At 38.5% G+C, this 20,575-nt stretch overlaps 3 protein-coding genes across 4 annotated transcripts in view; 2 read left to right on the forward strand and 1 right to left on the reverse strand.

Annotated features, from left to right (window-relative positions):
* The window catches only part of LOC137491238 (uncharacterized), a 1,025,816-nt gene that overhangs the window by 366,180 nt on the left and 639,061 nt on the right, over positions 1 to 20,575 (forward strand). The window lies entirely within an intron of this gene.
* Positions 1 to 20,575, forward strand: part of LOC101886704 (uncharacterized) — an 847,011-nt gene that overhangs the window by 366,180 nt on the left and 460,256 nt on the right. The gene's annotated exons all lie outside the window — the stretch shown is intronic.
* Positions 419 to 20,400, reverse strand: LOC137491182 (protein NLRC3-like). 2 transcript variants are annotated; one of them, XM_073947418.1, is made up of 10 exons: positions 20,288 to 20,400; positions 13,146 to 13,311; positions 12,469 to 12,519; positions 11,351 to 11,455; positions 9,240 to 11,132; positions 8,019 to 8,192; positions 7,728 to 7,901; positions 5,502 to 5,675; positions 4,628 to 4,674; positions 419 to 2,464 (listed from the first exon to the last, which is right to left on the reverse strand). In XM_073947418.1, exons 3-10 carry the CDS (start codon positions 12,510 to 12,512, stop codon positions 1,938 to 1,940), a joined length of 3,138 nt encoding a protein of 1,045 aa, XP_073803519.1. In that variant the 5' UTR covers positions 12,513 to 12,519; positions 13,146 to 13,311; positions 20,288 to 20,400; the 3' UTR covers positions 419 to 1,937. The 2 variants fall into 2 exon arrangements, with proteins under 2 accessions (XP_073803519.1, XP_073803520.1); XM_073947419.1 differs by lacking the exon at positions 13,146 to 13,311.

Raw genomic sequence — 20,575 nt, forward strand, 5'->3', positions numbered from 1 at the left:
AATTCATGGAGTGCTTTTAGTCACGTTACCCTACAAAGCCCTTTACGAAAACAATGGAGACGCTGCCATCTGGTGGAACAAGAGTGATATACTATGTGTTGTCTTGATAGACTACATCCAAAACAATTGAACAAAAACCTCTAAGTAAATGAATACTACTAAACATCATGTCGGTGCATATACATGCTGTTGTGGTCCTTTATGGAAAGTAGGTGCTGTGCTGGATCGCCTTTATTTAATCACCCTAATTAAACAGAGATAAGCCCAATCCTCCCTTCGCTATATTTCTTAGCTAGAGTTTAGTTAAAGGATCGTCTTTATAATGTATTTCGCAAAATAATTGATTAGATTCAATCTTTACCACACAGGGTAACTTTGATGAGTTCTGGAAAATGAAATCAATGTCCACTCCAGTGAAGAAAAGAAATAATATACACTTTTATTAATAAAATAAAATCCAGTGAAAAGTAGAATAAACAAAAGACCAATAACAGAAACAAAATGCGTATTTTAGGAAAAGGGCAATCAACCCAAAAGCTGGTCAGTGCGGCTCAGCTTTAATACTCTCAAAATCAGGTCATACACATAACCACACCTCATATATCAGTGAGGACTTGACATATTCAATACAAGTACCCAGACACCATTTGAGTTTTACCTGCTACATCAAAGCACTAATTATAAATCTCCAAGGATCAACTGTACGATGTGGTCTGACCACTCAGTCAAGAATTTTAGTAATCAACAAACCTATAGGTCATGTCTTATGTGAACAAATTTATAGTTGTCCCATTGGTACATCTAAGAACATGAATCAACATACAAACACTTTCATGTAGCATTGTTTAGAAAGTTTTAAGTCATTAAAACGATACCCGAGGTATCCCCGACCCAAGGTATCCGTGCCTACGGAGGCTATGAGACTACCCAGCTTCCATGACCAGAGAGTCTCAGGCCTTCAGGGTTGTTGCTAGAGCGAATACGTTTGTGGCCGGAAGTTAACGAGAAATATTTCTATTATTTATTAAATTTCTCAATTGTTGTATTTTATTAACGTCTACCCCAACCCTAAACCCAACCGTCACAGTAATGTAAAAACAGTTGTTGTACCGAGTATTAGTTATGTTATCTATTAAATTACCCAATAAAATGTATTTTTTAACGCCTACCCCCACCCCAACCCTAAACCCAACCATCACAGTACTTTCAAAAATATTAATTATTGTTATACAGTGTCATTAAAAAATGCTGCTTTATTAATGTGTATATCGCACTTCCGGCCGGCCGCATATCCGATCTAGACTTTACCGGCCTTCAGGGTCAGCTGCGCTAGCCATATGCATTCAGAGGAAAGGAGGTCAGGGGAAGGTAAAAGCAGATGTGGGTCAGAGATAGGTAACATCTCTCTCCCTCTCCGTTCATTAGTCTTGCGCGCCCTCTTCTGGTCATGTCGTGGTCTCCGCTTACATTTGACTGTTTTAGATAAAGTTGAGCTCTGAAGTATTGAAATGTCAGAGTACAGGAGAGGTTTGAGTTTGTATCTTTGTCGTCTCACGTTAATAATGGCACCATTCATTACAATACACATGTACTCACACAAAACACTCTTTCTCACACTCACACACACACAATCCTTCTCTCTCTTACACACACACACACACACACACAAACACACACACACACACACACACACACACACACACACACAAAAAATCTCTCTCTCTCTTACACACACACAGTAGTGGACATATGTGCACACACAGCAGTGAACACGCACGCGCGCACAAACACAAAGACAGAGACACACACGCGCACACACACAGACAGAGACACACACACACACACACACACATACACACACTTAGGCATGCACACACGCACACACACTGCTGCTAACTGCTCCTGCAGAGGATTCTGGGTAAATCTCTCGTCAGTCTTCAGCTCAGTTTCACTGATGATCCAGAATAAAGCCCAAACCCAGGGCAGAGCGGCTCAGTGAATGTGGTCTGGACTGAGTGGATGAGGCTCATTGTGTCTCTATAGATGTTGTAGAAGATCAGAGTTCCTGCACTGTGATCCACAAACACTCCTATTCTCCTGCTGAGCAACTTCACTGTGAGATCAGTGTGTGTGTTATTGTGTCTGAATGAGAATCTGGAGTAAGAGCAGTACAAACTCCAGGACTGAGCATTACGTCCAAACACACACTCATCACCTCTTCCCTTCCTCCTGATGCTCTTATATGACACTGATATACACACACCAACATCTCCACTCCAGTCAATCTCCCAGTAACAGCGTCCACACACACTCTCTCTGCACAACACCTGAAGATGAACATCAAATCTGTCTGGATGATCAGGATACGGCTGATTCTTTCTCACACTCTTCACCTCTCTGTTCTCCTCAGACAGAATGAGTTCAGTGTTTGCTGTGTTTGGATCCAGAGTGAAGAAACTGACATCTGAACACAAGAACACACACATTTATAACCACAGCTGTGTGTGTGTGTGTGCATAAATGTGTGCGTGTACCTGTGTGTTTGAGAGTGTATGTGTGTGTGTGTGTGAGAGAGAGAGAGAGATTGTGTGTGTGTGTGTGTGTGTGTATGAGTGTGCGCGTGTGAGTGTATGTGCATGTGTGTTTGAGAGAGAGAGAGAGAGAGAGTGTGTGTGTGTGTGTGTGTGAGTGTGTGTGTAATTGTTTCTGTGTGTGAAAGAGTGTGCGTGTGTATATTTGTGTATGCGTATGCGTGTGTGTGCACTTGCTTGTGTGAGAGAGAGAATGTGTGTGTGTGTGTCTGTGTGTGTGTATGTGTGATGTGTGAGAGAGAGTTTGTGTGTGTGTGTGTGTGTGCATGTGCTTGCGTGTGAGTTTGTGTGTGTGTGTGTGTGTGTGTAGTCCTACATTTGCGTGGTCCTGCTGTAATCCTCGTGTGTGTGTGTGTATATGTGTGTGTGTGTGTGTAGTAGGGATGTAACGGTATCAGAATGTCACGGTACGGTATTTATTGAATCATTTACAGGAAAAAACAAAACTTATGAAAATACTCCAAAAAAGTGCCAAAAGTGTCAATGACATACAAATTAGCCATCTATCTGTAAGCTTTGAAACAGGAACTTCAATTTTAATAACAAAAAAAATATTAAACCATGTAAAAAAATAAAGTTTCAATTTAGTATTGTTGAAAACTCATCACATTCAACATTTAATCACACTCAGCCCATCTACACAGATGAGAGCTCTGCTAGTCGGACTTCTCATCAAGCATCTCCCGCTGGATCTAATCTCACTATATTTATTAAACGGGATATTTCATTTATCTTGTTGTCTTTATCTAACGACATATTCCCTGACTTGGGTCATTGGAATCTATTACTTGTTCTCAGGTAACGTGTTTTGGCTGAGCGCAAAGATAAGTTAATGATTAATGTAAGCACGTACATTCTGTATATTGACTGATCGCTTGCCTTTATTTCCTATAATGTATAAACTTATTGTATGTTATACTTTTAAAATGGCCATAATCGATTATTAAAACTGATACTCAGCAAAAGAGAGGCTGTGTTTCGTATTTTCACTGAAATTGAAAGGAGGCAGTTGTTATCGGCTCCGTTTTGTTATAAATATCCACACAGTGAAGATGACGCTCATCTTATGCAGCACGACGCCTCAACATGTCTGCTGTCTAAGTTGCTAATATTAAAATGAAAATAGGCAGTTCCTTAAATCATGTTTACATTTTATTGTTGACAAAGTGAAACAACGAAGCCAGGGTGATGTGAATGAAGTTATAAAGTACATTGTTCCCTTTGAAGATTTACCCGTGTCCTCGGTATAATCTGCTTTTCCATATCAAACTGAGAAGAAGAGACTGCAGCCTTGATCAAACTTGCGAAGTCTGAACTTACACGGAGAGAATGCAGGACTGAACTGTGTGTGTTAGGCTACTTAATATTCAGGAAAAGCCCCAATCAGAGAGGCGAATGTCTGCAGCCCCGCTTCCGTTTTTAGATGTCTCCGTTTTCCATCATCCACACTGAGACGGAGCTGCAGCGTTTCAGAATGAAAACGGCCTCTCCAGCCGTGAAACCGTAAGTTTTACTGGATAGCAAAACTTATGTGTTTTCAAACTAAAACGCATTAGTGTAAACGGGGCCTTAGAGTTTTCCAGCTCTTTTCATCCCCGCTTCTAGCAGCACACTCCATTTCCGCATTACTGGATCTGTAGCGACAACAGACCGCAAGGGATGATGGTCAAGCATGGGCTGATGGCAATTGTAGTTTTCGCTACCTCCCGTTCGCTTCATTCGCCTGAGCAAATTTTCTCAGAAGACCTATAGTTTTACCGAGTCATGCATATTTACAATACCGTTACATCCCTAGTGTGTAGTCCTACATTTGCGTGGTCCTGCTGTAATCCTCGTGTGTGTGTGTGTGTGTATATGTGTGTGTGTGTAGTCCTACATTTGCGTGGTCCTGCTGTAATCCTCGTGTGTGTGTGTATATGTGTGTATATGTGTGTGTGTGTGTGTGTGTGTAGTCCTACATTTGCGTGGTCCTGCTGTAATCCTCGTGTGTGTGTGTGTGTGTGTGTGTGCGAGTGTGAGTGTGTGTGTAGTCCTACATTTGCGTGGTCCTGCTGTAATCCTCGTGTGTCCTCCATGATCCAGACTGTAAACACACACAGATGGAGAGAATGAGCTGTTTAGTTTCCCCCTCAGCTAATAAGCTAAAGCTAGCACTGAGCTGCTCAGCTACACGCTCCAAACTCTTGAGCTAAAACACACAACACTTGTTGGTTGAGCCGGGATGCACAATGAATGTAACACAGTGCGTTCTTTTCCTCTGCTGTTGGTGAAGCGAGCGCAGATACTGCTCATGTTGATGGAGACACCCTGCTGCAACATTCATTTATTACAGTGATCACACTTAGCTTTGCCATCGTTCTTCAGCACATGCAGCCTTTGAGCACATGTTGCAGTCCATCTCTAAACTATGTTCAGATTATTAAAACTGATCGCCAGCGCCCAACTTCCTGACAGATTAGCAAGTGAAAAATACACATGTGTGCACAGAGAAGAGGAATCCAGATGTTGATTTTAGAACAAGAGTCTGAACATTTATCCAAGTGTCTGATTCCAGAATCTGAATCCATCTTCAATCCCCAACCCTATTCCTGACCTGATATTGTAGGATTCTTCAGCAGAAATGGAGGAAGAAGTTTCTCTGCTCAGCTCAAATGCTGAAACTGTACAGTGTGTCCCGCTTAATGTCACTGTAACTGAGCCAATACACTCCAACATTTACAGAGGAGATTCATTTCACACTCAATGATTTGCTCTTCATAGACATGACTGTAATACTCTACAAGTTGTATCTTCGGTCTGTCCTCACCCCATAACCCTCACAGAAAACTGAAGCTGATCACAAAAGAGCTTTCTAGTGTCTTTTTAAAGCCATTCAGTGTAAAAGCACAAGGCCAGTGCTGCTCCACATACTTGAGTTTGTCCAGTGTGTAGTTTGGATCCTCCAGTTGTTCAGAGAGCAGCTTGACTCCTGAATCTCCTGGATGATTGTAGCTCAGATCCAGCTCTCTCAGGTGTGAGGGGTTTGAAGTCAGAGCTGAAGACAGAAAACCACAGCCTTCCTCTGTCACCATACAGCCAGACAATCTACAAACACAGCAATAGTCCACATCACACAGTTGGACAATCACACATCTCTTTGTGTTGTGAAGATGCTGACTGCTGTTTCTGCTCATGTCAACAGCAGTGATGAACACACACATCCTGATCAGCTCTCCTTATTGATCGAGCCTCGCATCAGCAAACACACTCACACACTCAACAAGGACTCGACATCATCTGTAGAAGTGTACAGAGCAAAGACATTGTTCATAATACACCACATCAAGCTGTAAAGTCTGCTGTGAGGAGGAAGAAGACACACTTGAGCTCAGAAGATCATCTTAAAGTCATGTATAAAACACAACAGGAAATGAGCTGATTTCATCATTTATATTGTGATTCTGTTGTGGACTAAAACAAAATGAACTCAGACAAACACAAGCCCGCTCTCTTCATGTGTTCATCACCTGATCCACAGTCACATTCACACTGATGGTCCATTAGGGGACTTTTATTCTGTCAGGAGAGAAACACCTGATCAATATTCATGACTGCTGACTCTCCTTCACATTCAGCCTTTCCCAGATATTGTTTTAGACGAGCGAGTAATCAGGATTATTTCAGACTTTATCATGAGACTTTTATTTGTTTTCAAGAAACTGAAACTGCACAAATATGAGAGCAGCTCAAACCTTCAGCAGGACACAAAACAGCTTGACTTTAGCGTTTAACTCTGCTGCTTTCACACCTCCAGATTCACTGTTCTGCTCTGAAACAGGATTAACACTGGTATAATGTTTATTTGTGCTCTCGCTGCACTTCACTTTCACACAGAAATGTTGAATGTTGACACCCACAGACAGACACAAACTGTTAAAGTTTTCAAACAGTAAACTGAGACTGCAACTATTAGTGAAATCTATATTAAAGCTCTTCAAATATGATTTAGATTTACAGTAATTGTTTTTCATGTTTAAATCTGATTTATTCTTGTGTTTAAAGCGTTTGTCATTCCTCTACTTCAGTGTCTCAGACTCATTCAGAAATGATTATTAAATGCTGGATTAATGCACAAGAGAGTTTGGCGAACACGTTTTACACCATTTCAAATATATATTATATGTGCGGCTGTATAAGTCACATACAGCGCTCAGCATAATGGAGGACAGCCCATTCTGAAAATCAAGACTTTCCTCCATTTCTCAGTCAATATAGGCAGTGTATTCTGCTGCATTTAAACAGAACACATTTATTAAACAGATTTATTTATGAACATCATATTTTAGTCACTAAACATATTCAGAAATTGAAAGATAATACAAATAAATTCAAGCTAATATTGCAAAAAAAAAAAAAAAAACTACAAAGTTTCAGCTAGTTTTTCCATTGTTTTGCTTCTCTTAATTTTTCCTCTTTTTTAATTTTGTATTTAATATTTTTCTATAACACATAAATTTGAGTGCACTAGTTTTTGGACCGTTATCTTAAGTTATTTTGTTAGATGAGCTCCAGATTTGGCTAATCTATTGTATATGCACAAATATAATGCTGTAGAGCTTCCTATTAAAATATGAATGTAAAAGAGAGATTAGTGAGGGGTGTACTTATATATGCTGAGCACTGTATATTGTTCACCCAGAGTGTTTACATGGTCACACAGCAGTAACACAACAAGTAGACAAAAACAAGTATGTTTTCTCTGAATGAGAGAACAGAATAATTTTACATAATTGTGCAGTAAATATTCTAGTCTACAAGACTGCTTACTCTAAACTCTTGTTCAGGCACATTCAGTGTGGTTTTAGATTCGTATTTCAGCTACATTTGTTTCTCTAAAACCTACTAACCACATATAATATTTATTTCTACAAAACAGATGCCAGGGCATGTCAAAACATCTCAGGGGTCCCAAAATCACCTCAGACCCCTGAGGGTTAACTACAGGTATAGTATGAGCAGTGTGAAACACAATCACAGATAAACCATAATTCCTGTTATCTGGGGTTTAGTATCACCCAGGGTTAACATGTTCAAGCATGAAGAGCTCTAATATGAAACTGTCTGACTGTAGTTATTGTAGAGTGGAGAATCATTTACCTCAGTGTCTCCAGTTTACAGTTCACAGTCTTCAGTCCATCAGAGAGCTTCTTCACTCCTGAATCCTGCAGGTCATTGTTACTCAGGTCCAGCTCTCTCAGCACACAGTTTGAGGATTGTAGAGCTGAAGACAAACTCTCACACGAATCGGCAGTGAGTTTACATGTCATCAGTCTGAGAAAGAGCACACATTACTAAAAACACAGCGTTAATGTGATCTGCCTGATGAAACAAAACAAAAAATCAATCAATCAATCAATCAATCAATAAATCAGGTGTTTAAACTCAGACCTCAGTGTGTCCAGTTTACAGTGTTGACTCTTCAGTCCATCAGAGAGAAGCTTCACTCCTGAATCCTGCAGGTCATTGTTACTCAGGTCCAGCTCTCTCAGCACACAGTTTGAGGATTGTAGAGCTGAAGACAAACTCTCACAGCACTCAACAGTGAGTTTACAGCGCTGTAGTCTGTGTAGAGGACAAAGAGCAACACAATCAGCAGTGAGAAGTGAGCAGTGTTGAGTGTTCATGAGTCCAGTCTACAGTGATAAAAGCAACACTGGAAATAAACTATATATATATACTGCTCAAACAATAAAGGGAACACTAAAATAACACATCCTAGATCTGAATGACTGAAATATTCTTATTAAATACTTTGTTCTTTACACAGTTGAATGTGCTGACAACAAAATCACACAGACATGATCACTGGAAATCAAATGTATTAACCCATGGAGGACTGGATTAGGAGTCACACTCAAAACTGTAGTGAACTGCAGGAATTACTGACACACTCCAGACACATGAGGTCCAGCATTGTCTTGCATTAGGAGGAACAAGAATATTATTTCATTTAAATCTGCTCTTTTTATTTATTTATTTATTGATTGAAACTACATTAAACTAAACCTGTATTTCCCCATTCATATGACTGTACTGAATTATTGAACAGATTATTAATAACTAATCAGAGAGCATTTTACTGAGCTCAGTGTAAAGTTTAGTGTTTAGGCCTACAGTAAATGTAACATTAGAGGCATGTCTGCGGCGAGACGGCAATACTGTCTAAAATTACACTATTTCTCTGATCAGAAAACAAACACAATTATCCAAGAGCAACACTGTGTTAGATTTGAGCAAATACACATCAACAAATGTCCTATTCAGCTGGAGGAGCACAGGGATTTACAGGGATTTGAGTTATTTTCCAGGATAAACTGTAAAGCAAATGAAGCAGATCATTAAATAAGTACAAATGTTGTTTGTGTGAGTAAAAAGTCAAGAAAAGTTTGTTAAATACGTTTAGAAATGATGAAATAAATGAGCAAATAAGGAAACAGAACACTGCCGCCGCGTCCCCATGCAGTAATATGGTGTATCAGCGATCTCACAGGGGGACGATATGGCCAGCTAAAGATTTTCTGTTAAAGCAGGGCAGTGATTCACTAAACTGATCTGAGTCTTCAGTGCAGACTGATGTGTGTCTTCTGTGATCAATCAATGAATACTCACAGAGCTCTTCTGCAGTTTCTCACAGCTGCTGTCAGTCTCCGTCTTCCCTCATCTGATGTGTTGAATTTATTAGAGTCTAACTCATCCAACGGCTCCTCTGACATCTCAATCATGTAGGAGATTGTTGAGCAGTGAGCAGGAGAGAGATACTCTGAGTGTTTGTCTGATTTCACAAACTCCTGAATCTTTCTGGCCAGAGTCTGATCTTTCACCTCCAGCAGACAGAGGAACAGATTGATGGATCTTTCAGCTGAGAGACCATCATCTTCCTTGATCTGATTTTTAATGTACTGTGTGATTCTCCTGATGTTCTCTGAGCTCTCCTCTGTGTGTGTCAGCAGATCCTGGAAGAGTCTCTGATTGGACTCCAGTGAGACGCCCAGCAGGAACCGCAGGAACAGATCCAGATGACCATTACTACTTCTGACAGCTTTATCTACTGCTGAACTGAGCAGATTATACAAAGACTTCTTAGAGCTGGACTGTAGATATTGATTATATGAATATTCTTCATCATAAATCACCCTCAGCGCTTCTCTGTTCCCTGTTAAATGGCAGTAAAACACAAAGAAAGCAGCCAGAAACTCCTGAAAGCTGAGATGGATGAAGCTGTAGACTTTCCTCTGATGAATCACAGATTCCTCCTTGAAGATCTCAGTGCAGATCCCAGAATACACTGAGGCGTCAGTGACGTCTATGCCGCTCTCAATCAGGTCCTCCTCATAGAACATCACATTGCGCTTCATCAGCTGTCTGAAAGCCACTTCAGCAAGTTTGAGGATCACTCCTCTGTTGGACTGCAGGAGTTTCTCTGGATCTCTCTCTTCATACTTCTGCTTCCTCATGTTGATCTGAATCAGCAGGAAGTGGATGTACATCTCAGTCAGAGTTTGAGGGATTTCTGCACTCACATCTTCTTCCAGGAGCTTCTGAAGCACAGTGGAGGAGATCCAGCAGAAGACGGGTATGTGGCACATGATCTGGAGGCTTCTTGCTCTTCTGATGTGGGAGATGATTCTGCTGGCTTGATGCTCGCCGCTGATTCTCTTCCTGAAATATTCCTCCTTCTGAGGCTCAGTGAATCCCTGAATTTCTGTCAGACGGTTGATGTATCTGGAGGGGATCTGATGGGCTGCTGCTGGTCTGGAGGTGATCCAGATGAGAGCAGAGGGAAGCAGATCTCCTTTCAGGAGGCTCCACATCAACACAGCCACTGATGAAGATTCAGTCACAGCACAAACTTTCTCCTCATCTGAAAAGTTGAGTGTGATTCTGCTTTCATCCAGACCATCAAAGATGAACACAACTCTACACTGCTCATAAATCTTGGGCTCCAGATCTTCAAGTTCAGGATGAAAGTCCAGCAGAAGTCTGTGAAGACTGTACTGATGATCTCTGATCAAGTTCAGCTCTCGAAATGGAAGCACAAACATGAAATCTACATCCTGATGGTCTTTTCCCTCGGCCCAGTCCAGAATGAACTTCTGCACAGAGACGGTTTTCCCGATTCCAGCAATGCCTTTAGTGAGAACAGTCTTGATCTGGGCTTTCTCCTTCTTGATCTTCTCCTCATGTCCTGCTCCAGCTGAGGCTTTAAAGATGTCATTGCAGTAGACTGGAGTGTGTTGTGAGGGTTTTGTTCTGGCTCTTTTCTCCATCTGTAAAACCTCATGTTCTTCATTCACTCCTTCACTCTCTCCTTCTATGATGTATAGCTGTGTGTAGATGCTGTTCAGGAGGGTTTGAGTCTCTCCATGGTTGATTCCCTCAAATAATCTCTCATACTTGTTCTTCATGCTGGTTTTGTGCTGCTCTTTGACTCTCTGAAGTTCATCATGTTCTGGTTGGAGTGAATCCTGCTGCAGGTCTCCAGTCTGATCATCTCTATCCACACTGCAGGAACAACAACAACACAAGGAATCAATGAGTAGACCCCATGGTTATACCTTATGGCTCGGAAATTATGTAAAAAAGAGAGACATCCAAGACAGCCAACAATAGAACACAATTTATTAAAGAGACTCTTTATAACATATAAAGTTTAATAAAAATGTCCTGATGAATACTGAAATACAGTTCATGTGTGAGCAATAATGTACAACACTAAATACCTTTGGGCAGATGATGGTGTTTTCTCACTGAGTTCTGGTGGATTATGCATCGACCAGTCACTCTTCAGAGACACAGCGCTGGACACACATGATCCTGATCTCACACTGTACACACCAGAGGAAAAGGAGCATCACAACCTCAAGGTTTTGTTCAAGGTGTAAGATAAATCTTTCATGAGTAAAATTTCAGATCAATATAGCCATCAGATCATTATTATACTCTTCTGAACATGTGACTTGTGTCATTTGTGTGTCTCCTGCGTTCAAAGTGTTTGATTGAAGTCAATAGTCATATTAAATATATTTATGTGGAGTTTACTCACAGCTCTGTGCATTCTCCCATCACAATTTCTTTCTTTTTTCTACATTCTTTGCAAATTCTACAGCAGAATTTATGCATGATGATTTTTATAAGTGTCGTAATATCAAAACTAAATCATAATCGTATCATAACTAAAAACTTAAGATATGAAATGATAATAGAAAGTTTTAAAGTTTTATTTAATGTTTACAATGCTAATCCATTTAGATCCACATATTTGTTAAACACAGCGAGTCTCGTGTAATATTGACTAAAAGACAATGACTGTACAAACTGTACTGTAAATAAATCAAATAAACATTTTTTTATATTAGTCAATAATATTACTGAAATTAATTTCTAAACAGAATAATATAAACATGCTCACATTTACGCTGGTAAATAAATAGACTCAGTGGTGGGTTAAAAACCAGCGTGTTTCTGCACACAGAGATTGTGTGTGGGTCCAGCTATTACTAATAACAGAAACATATAAGTTTATTATACCAAGTTTTTTATATATATATATATATATATATATATATATATATATATATATATATATATATATATATATATATATATATAAATAAATAAATCACAAGGTGCAAGAGGTGAACAGTGTGATTTGTTGCTTTTTTCAGATCAGCACAACTGTAATTTTCATGTTTTGTGTCATGTTGTTAAAATAGCACATCTGTTTGCACCACTTTGTGGACTCAAGGGTGTTACGGTCTATAAAGGAGGTGTGTTAAGTTGTTGGTGTTTGTTCTTCAGAGAAAGTGTTGAAATAATGGTGTAAAAACAGAGTCAATACCTGTGTTTCTCTGAGAGAGAGTCCTTTACTCGCTCCTCTGCCATACTGCAGCTAAAACACCAATGCAGACATTAGCAGAGCTTTCAGGAAACAATCATACACACATACATACATATATATATAGTCCTTAACATGAATGCAGTTGGTTTAACCCTGATCTGACATCTTAGCTGTTTCACATTTGATTTAAGGTAAATGCATGCTATATAGAGTTTATCAAGAGAAGTTCAGGTTCAGCCAATTGTTGATTTAGTGAGTATTAAAATGTCTCTCTACTAAAGAGGCTATTTGGTTAATGAGTTACTCTGACGGTCAAAGGTTAAATGCAGTGTTGTTTAAGGATCGTCAGCTTGTTGTTTTTCAGCAGCTTTTCTTCCTGTTCAACTGGAAGGTCTGCTTTAACTTTACTTTTGATTTGGTGACTCTGAATGTTTAGAGTTATATTTAATGCAGAATTATTGGACACTATTGAGTCAGTCTGATATAGAAGAGCACAAACACTTTAAAGGGATTAAAAATAAAGCTTTTAGACACAGTGTTTAAATGAGCGTGTTTGACTCAGTGTTTAATCTGTGTTTGAGGATTTGATCTTCAGGATCAGACATTTAAATCACACTCACACATATAAACCCTTCATCATCTCCAAAATCAGCGTAATGTAGAAGTGTTAAACTCACATGCAGAAGTACAGACGCTCTTGTGCAGCAGGAACACAATCTGAGCTCTTTCACTCTTTCACTTCACTAAAACACACCTGTGTGATCTACAGGTGTATCCTGAAATATTATTGGTTAAACCGTGTGGCGGTGTGATTCATGAGATTCTCCTGACTGTGGGCGTGTCCTGAAGAAGACACACAAACCACTGGAGCTGAAGATATCTGTGCAGCTTCTCTGAGCACGAGTGTGTTGAAGGAAGATTTAGAGAAGGTATTTAAGATGAAATCTGAGAGGTCACTGGAGAATATTTACAGCAATGTTGAACCAATAAAATAAGATTAGAGATATCTATATAAATGAGTACACCTCATACATTTACATTTACATTTAGTCATTTAGCAGACACTTTTATCCAAAGCGACTTACAAATGAGGACAAGGAAGCAATTTACACAACTATAAGAGCAACAATGAATAAGTGCTGTAGGCAAGTTTCAGGTCTGTAAAGTCTAAGAAGGGAAGTATTAGTAGTATTAGTATTTTTTTTTTTTTTTTTGTTACAGTTAGTGTGATATTCGGAGAGGCAATTGCAGATTAGGAAATGAAGTGGAGACTAAATAGTTGAGTTTTTAGTCGTTTCTTGAAAGTAGCGAGTGACTCTGCTGTTCTGATGCAGTTCGGGAGTTTATTCCACCAACTGGGCAGATTGAGCGTGAGCGATAGTGATTTCTTCCCTCTTTGGGATGGAACCACGAGGTGACGTTCATTCACAGAACGCAAGTTTCTGGAGGGCACATAGATCTGCAGAAGTGAGAGCAGATAAGAAGGAGCAAAGCCAGAAGTCACTTTGTAGGCAAACATCAGACCTTTAAATTTGATGCGAGCAGCAACTGGCAGCCAGTGCAAACGGACTAGCAGCGGAGTGACATACAGACATACAGCGGAGTCATACAGATCTCTCTGCTATATTATTATTTTCTATAGGATGCTGTTCAATAATATTCAATAAGTGTGTTTATACAATAGATTAGTCAGTACCAAAGGCAAAACTGAACTAACTGAACAAAATAACTGAAGATCACAGTGAAGAGAAACAGCACACACAAATGAATAATGTTCAACCAGAGGACAAATCAAGAAAACCATTAAACAGCATTACATTCAGTTCAAATGTTGTAGTTTGTCTTTTATTTATTGTTTGCAGCACATAATTTGAATGTACATGTGTTATCTCTCTATTTCTGAAGGGGTTTTCAGACTCTTATTTTAATCAATGTATCTGTTTGTCTACACTCGCTATTACAATACTGATGTTAAATACTTTTTTTTTGTGGTCATTATTTAAAATTCAGGATAAATGTCAATAAAAATATTAATATTTCTCCTCAGAAACTAAGACAGGGTTGACGTGTCTTGGTTGTTAGAAATGATTTATTATTATCAGTAAAATCAAATTTAGCAGCTCTTATTTATTTATTTGTTCTTTTTATTATATGTTTAAAGGCAAATAACATTAGGGCAGTGGTTCTCAAACTGTGGCAGGCTTCCTTTAGTGGTACGCGGAGGAATGAAATATGTCATGTACATGCTACACATATTTCAAAATGTATCTAAAATGATGGATATAATATGCCGTATATGACATATAGCCTATATTTCTGAGGTAATCTGCCACGTTTTTTTTAACTGTGCAGAGTTGTAGCTGCTTTATTGGGCCTACTACGCTACTGTATTTCAATACTGGTCATTTTGGTGGTACTTGGAGAGACAATTTTTTTCTGAGGTGGTACTTGATGAAAACAGTTTGAGAACCACTGCATTAGGGAATACATAGTTATGCACAAATCATTATAAAAGGGAATGTTTAAATTAAATACAGATAACTTAATCGTCTTAATAGATCTTTACAGTAACTCTGTATTGAAATCAGGGAATGATTAAAACCTTAAAATCGGTGGAAAAGAGTTCACAGATTCAGGATCAGTTAGCACAAACCAAAGAAGAAAAACTGAAATAAATCTGACATACCTTGATCAGAAATCTAAAAAGGAGAGTAAATGCTGAAGCCATTGTGGTCCAGTGGTCAGCACGTTTCATTATGACGCTGCTGACCGGAGTTCAAACCTCACCCGAGTCATTTATTTTCATTTTTAGTGCTAAGACATGTAATACTGTTTGGGTTACTTATATAGGTGTACATATTTTATTTTTTTGTGTGAGCACCGTTATAAAGGACTGGATATCTATAAAGAGTTCAGCACAGAATATATATTCAGATATTGCAGGAAAGGACGTTGTGCTGTTGTAAAGAATAGTGTTGGAGATTCAGCTCCCCTTTAATCTTAAAAGCAACTGTGTCCTTGTAAAAGACGTGATCGTGTCATTAGAAACTGAACTGGAAATGACCTGAGTTTAACATAGTCAGTCGTGAACTGAGGTGGGCCGCTCTAAGCCTTGAAACTCCAGGGGCCTCATGTACGAAGACTTGCGTGGAAATCTTACTAAAACATTGCGTACGCACAAAGCTGTAAATGTGCGTACGCAGAAAAAAATTCAGATATATGAAACACTGCGTACGCCGAATCTCACGCATATTCTTTTGTACATCCGAATGAACGTGAAACTGAGCGCAACATGCACGAGCGCAAAACCCCTCCCTGCCTCCTCCCCCGTATGAATATGCTAATGACTATGCTAATGGCAAAACCCAACGAAAAAGTAATGGCAAAAGCAAGCAAAAAGAGAAACTTTGAACAGAATGTGTATTGGAGGTGCTCCTTTCGGAGGTAGACCGGAGAAAAGCGGTGTTATTTGCAAGTTTGTTCTCCGGAATTAACAACAAAAGAAAAAAAAATAGAGTGGGAGAGTTTAGCTGATGCGGTTAACACAGTTGGGTCTGAACATTGCACTGAGTGCATTAAAAAAAAAAAATAGTGTGGTTTATATCGGTAAAATGTTGCAGTAGTCTTAACAGTCTCAGTGGCGCGTTCGTAAGACGCATGTGTACATGTTTTGACACGTTCGAGTCTGAACTCGGCTCGAATCCAGCGTCTGATGAACTCTTTCTTCTTTTTTTTCCCCCGCTACATATCAGATTTTGCCAACTATTTATCACGAGAAAGACAAGTAGGAATCATCAATAAGTTTGTGCATCATATTTTATTTGCACATTTATTGAATGGAAATGTTTCTGATTCACGTATGCAAATTCATCTTCAGATAGTGTCTTTATAGCAATGTGCGTGCAGTAGATAGCTCAGATTACATTGGGAAAACAGGCGACTGCTGCAAATTGTGCTTTAATGTTTAGCTGCTCAACTGTATAGTATGGAAACCTTATATACCTGCTAGATGAACCCGTCTCATACAGCTGCCATTGCAAGGCTCAGACACTTGTAGAGAGGAATTTAACACAACTGCCTCTAGGAGTCGCCAATGGAAATAAAACAGACACGCACAAAAAATGTGCGTACGCCTGCCAAAAAGCTGCCGTGAAGCTGCGCACATTCCCACGTTCAGTTCATTGTTAGTAAATCCAAACATGAGCGATTCTGAGCGTGAAACCTGGCGTACGCAAAGTTTTTGTGCGTACGCAACGTTGATACATGAGGCCCCAGGGCTGTAAAGGGGCTGTATTTCTTAGCCACAAATTTTTAATTAATGTGTCAAAACAAGCTGAATATAGCTGTATACATGCTCTTTTTGTGTAAAAAAAACTTTTCTGGCTAAAGGTTCCTGATCACCAGTTAACCAAACAGCGAGTTAATCTCCTATTAAAGCAATCTTATTATAAATATATATATATATATATATATATATATATATATATATATATACACTGTTAAAAATTGTCCCGTTAAAAAACAGTAAAATACTGGCAGCTGCAGTTGCCAGCAATGTACTGTTATTTTACAGTATGTTGCTGTAAAAATACATGGACTACATTGATTTACACAATACTCAAGTGAACTCATTTTGCTCACTGAAAGCAACTGCCTCAACTTGGTCAACTGCTGAATGAGTTTATGAAGTAATGTGCTAAATATGCTTAGAAGCATACTTATAATGATAACTTATTTTAGTTAATTAGAAAAGTTCGGTTTAACTCTAATGTCTTATTTTTCACAACAGCACACATACATGTAAATCTGGAATCACCAGAGAGATTCTGACTGCATCAGCAACTAAACAGCCGCTATCTTTAAAGAGAGAAACATGCAGAATAACATCAGCAGTTCATTGTTCATCTTTAACTCATACACTGGCTCTACTCTCCTCCACAACGGTGACACACAGAAGAAATTAGCTTCAGGTTTTACAGTAAAATACTGTTTTTTTCCTTGATTTAACAGTAATCTACTGGCAGCTGTGGTTGCCAGCAATCTACTGTTTTTTTACAGTCTATTTCCGTAGTGTAAATTAACAGTATATTACTGTTAAAATACATTTTTACACTGTGTTTTTACCTCTCACACCTTTAACCCTTTAAACCCCAGAGCATATACTTCAGTTTTTATTGAAGTGTCCACACTACTGAGTGTTCAAGAAACATGGAGCAAAGCTGAAGTAAATTCATTAATTAACTGACTAATTAAATGATAATTGAGGATTAACAATGAACAAATGAAGAAATACTGAAGGGAAAAAAACAAGAACAGAACATACAAAACTTTAGTCACAGTTTATAATGAAATAACCTGAAGAACAACAAATGATTAAATCATTTAAATGATCAGCGGATGATTAAACAACTCTACAAACATCATCACCAGCTACACTTATTACTTAAAACATGTATTTTTGTATAACATCTACTAAAGTTCTTCTTGAGAAAAAAAGTTAAAGTTTTACGTCACCATCATGGAGAACAGAGTTTGCTTTAGTTGGGCTCTTAGCCCTGTCATTTTTAACATTTATATGTCTTGGCTGCTGCAATTGTTAAGAACTTTGTTTAAAAAGCTCCTTTGTTGTGGCAAGCCAGCCAAAAACCTAAATAAGATCTAGTGGTTCATGTTGCTATTAAATGGCATAGTCTGTTCTCATTTAGTGTAATATAATTTACTGCTCCTATTCAATGTTAAATCTGTTGTTTTACATTATATGTCTATATATGGCAATGATTTCTGGAAGTTTTTAAGAATACCTTGGACAATAACACTGCTCTATGGTGTAAATCACACTCAAAGAGACATCAATAATCAGCATATGAACCTCAATAATGGTGACAACTAACAAAATTAACAGTTTAACTCACAAACAGGCAACTGAAAGTCTAAACATAAACAACAGCAGAATCAAACACAAATAAAGAAAACTGTTAGACCATTATACAACATTTATTTATACCGCAATGCATGCTGGGATATTTGTACCGTGCCACTCCCAGCATGCATTGCAGCATGAAACATTTGAGATGTTACCATTGTTGAGATAGAAGGTCAGATTCATGAGGTCTGAGTGTGTATTAGTCATAACTGAACTGTTTTTGTATGTTATTTCTTAACTGTTAAGTAATTACGGAGGTATCTTTTCTGTTTCCACTTCTCATTAATTAAATTAATACCTGCAACTAAGCATAAAATCTATTGCATGAGGCTCTTCAGCCAGACTTATAACAAAACATTTATCAGAACTAATTTCAAACAAACAGATTTCTCTATTTATTGACTTTCCAACTTTATTGCTATAATACAATTATTTTGATAACTCTTTATTATAGTAATTGGAGAGTCTGAATTAATTAGTTCAAGGGTGAAGAGCCCAATTAAACCAGCCCCTCACTCCATTACGGTGACACAAAAAACACCTTAATTTCTGTTGGATCTCAATGAGAATAGTATGGAAGTCAAATCAGTCAGTAATAAGTGTGTCTGCTGTTGTTTGTGGAGTTGTTTAATGATCCTCTGCTGAGACTGAAGCTGTTTTATTTTATTTGATTTTATTTAATGTTGTAACTCAAGTCACTGTTTGTGTTTCTTGTTTATTTTCTTCAGTAATTGTAATTATTAACAGCAGGTGTTCATCAGTGTCTGAATTCACTCATTAGTGTTCATTAACTCTGTCAGGTGAACTTTATTAGTTAACTAGTGTATGAAATAGTGAACAAGGACACAAAGTGTGATTTCAAACACAGACTTCAAAACATCGAATCTGAACTCTGTTAGCTCACAGTTTTCTGCAGTTGTTTACTTTCTCGAAAACAAAAATGTTACCCAGAAAGCACTGTTTTTAACAGAATATTACTGTTTTAGTGAAAAAAACATTATTTTACCGTAGAATCTGACCGTTTTTTAACAGCAATTTTTTACAGTGTATACACACACACACACACACACACAATTAAACCATATTAACAAAAATAGCAATCAGTAAAAGAAAGCTGGTGAAAAGCATACCGTGTGATAATAGGATCACGTTAACATTAGACCTGTTAATAATCGGTTTAAAGAATGGGGAAAGAAAAGAGAAAGCAGTAACCGGCGCCGCTGCTGCTTACAAAAATACATTTATTTTAAATCTGGAGCTCTTGAAAGCAGCAGGTCTGCAGATTCACAAGCATCACCTTTTGTCCAGTCGAGTTTAAAGAAAGCAGATCGCACCAGGTGAGTTTCCAGGCACGGTCGCTTCGCAGGAGAAAACAGCTGCTCGCATCACATGACCTGTGCGCGCGAGTGATCTTTCTTTTGCTCGCGTGAAGACAGTTGTTTTCATCAGTCCTGCTGCTGCTTCTCGATTCTAAGATCACATATGCAAACTGGGCTATCTTTATTGTCAAACCCTGCTTTTAAGAAAGCTACAATTTGAAAAGTGTTTCCCGCCAGGAGCGTCTGTCTTACCCGCCGCTGCTGAAATATATACATCCGCATTCTTCCTGTTTACGGAAGCTCTGCTTTCACTTTCGATTTCGTGACTGTTTAAAGTTTATTTTGTGCTGAATGATGTGAAATTATCGAGTCAACCCGATATAGAAGAGCACAAACACTTTCAAGAGATAAAATAACCCATTATATTGTTGAAATGATCGTGTTTTGACCGTGTTTGGTTTGAGACTAAGCTTCAGGAGCAGACAGTGCTATAAATCACGCTTATAAACACGCTTATACACATATAAACCCTTCATCATCTCCACAAATCAGCGTAATGTAGAAGTGTTAAACTCACATGCAGAAGTACAGACGCTCTTGTGCAGCAGGAACACAATCTGAGCTCTTTCACTTCACTAAAACACACCTGTGTGATCTACAGGTATATCCTGAAATATTACTGGCTCCACTGACATGAATATTCATGAGATTCTCCTGACTGTGGGCGTGTCCTCGAGACAACACTGGAGCTGAAGATATCTGTGCAGCTTCTCTGAGCTCGAGTGTGTTGAAGGAAGATTTCGAGAAAGTCTTAAGAAAACAAATGAGTATTGGAGCTATAAAATAAGAATATAGATAACATTAT

Source organism: Danio rerio, chromosome 4, assembly GCF_049306965.1.
Source record: "Danio rerio strain Tuebingen ecotype United States chromosome 4, GRCz12tu, whole genome shotgun sequence".
Lineage (NCBI taxonomy): Eukaryota > Metazoa > Chordata > Actinopteri > Cypriniformes > Danionidae > Danio > Danio rerio.

Coding starts and splice junctions, on each gene's coding strand:
- LOC137491182 (XM_073947419.1), bottom strand. CDS start 12,512: ATGGCAGAGGAGCGAGTAAAGGACTCTCTCTCAGAGAAACACAG. Junction 11,456..12,468: donor TCTCTCTCAGAGAAACACAG/GTATTGACTCTG, acceptor TGGTGTGTACAG/TGTGAGATCAGGATCATGTG. Junction 7,902..8,018: donor TGTAAACTGGACACACTGAG/GTCTGAGTTTAA, acceptor GCTCTTTCTCAG/ACTGATGACATGTAAACTCA.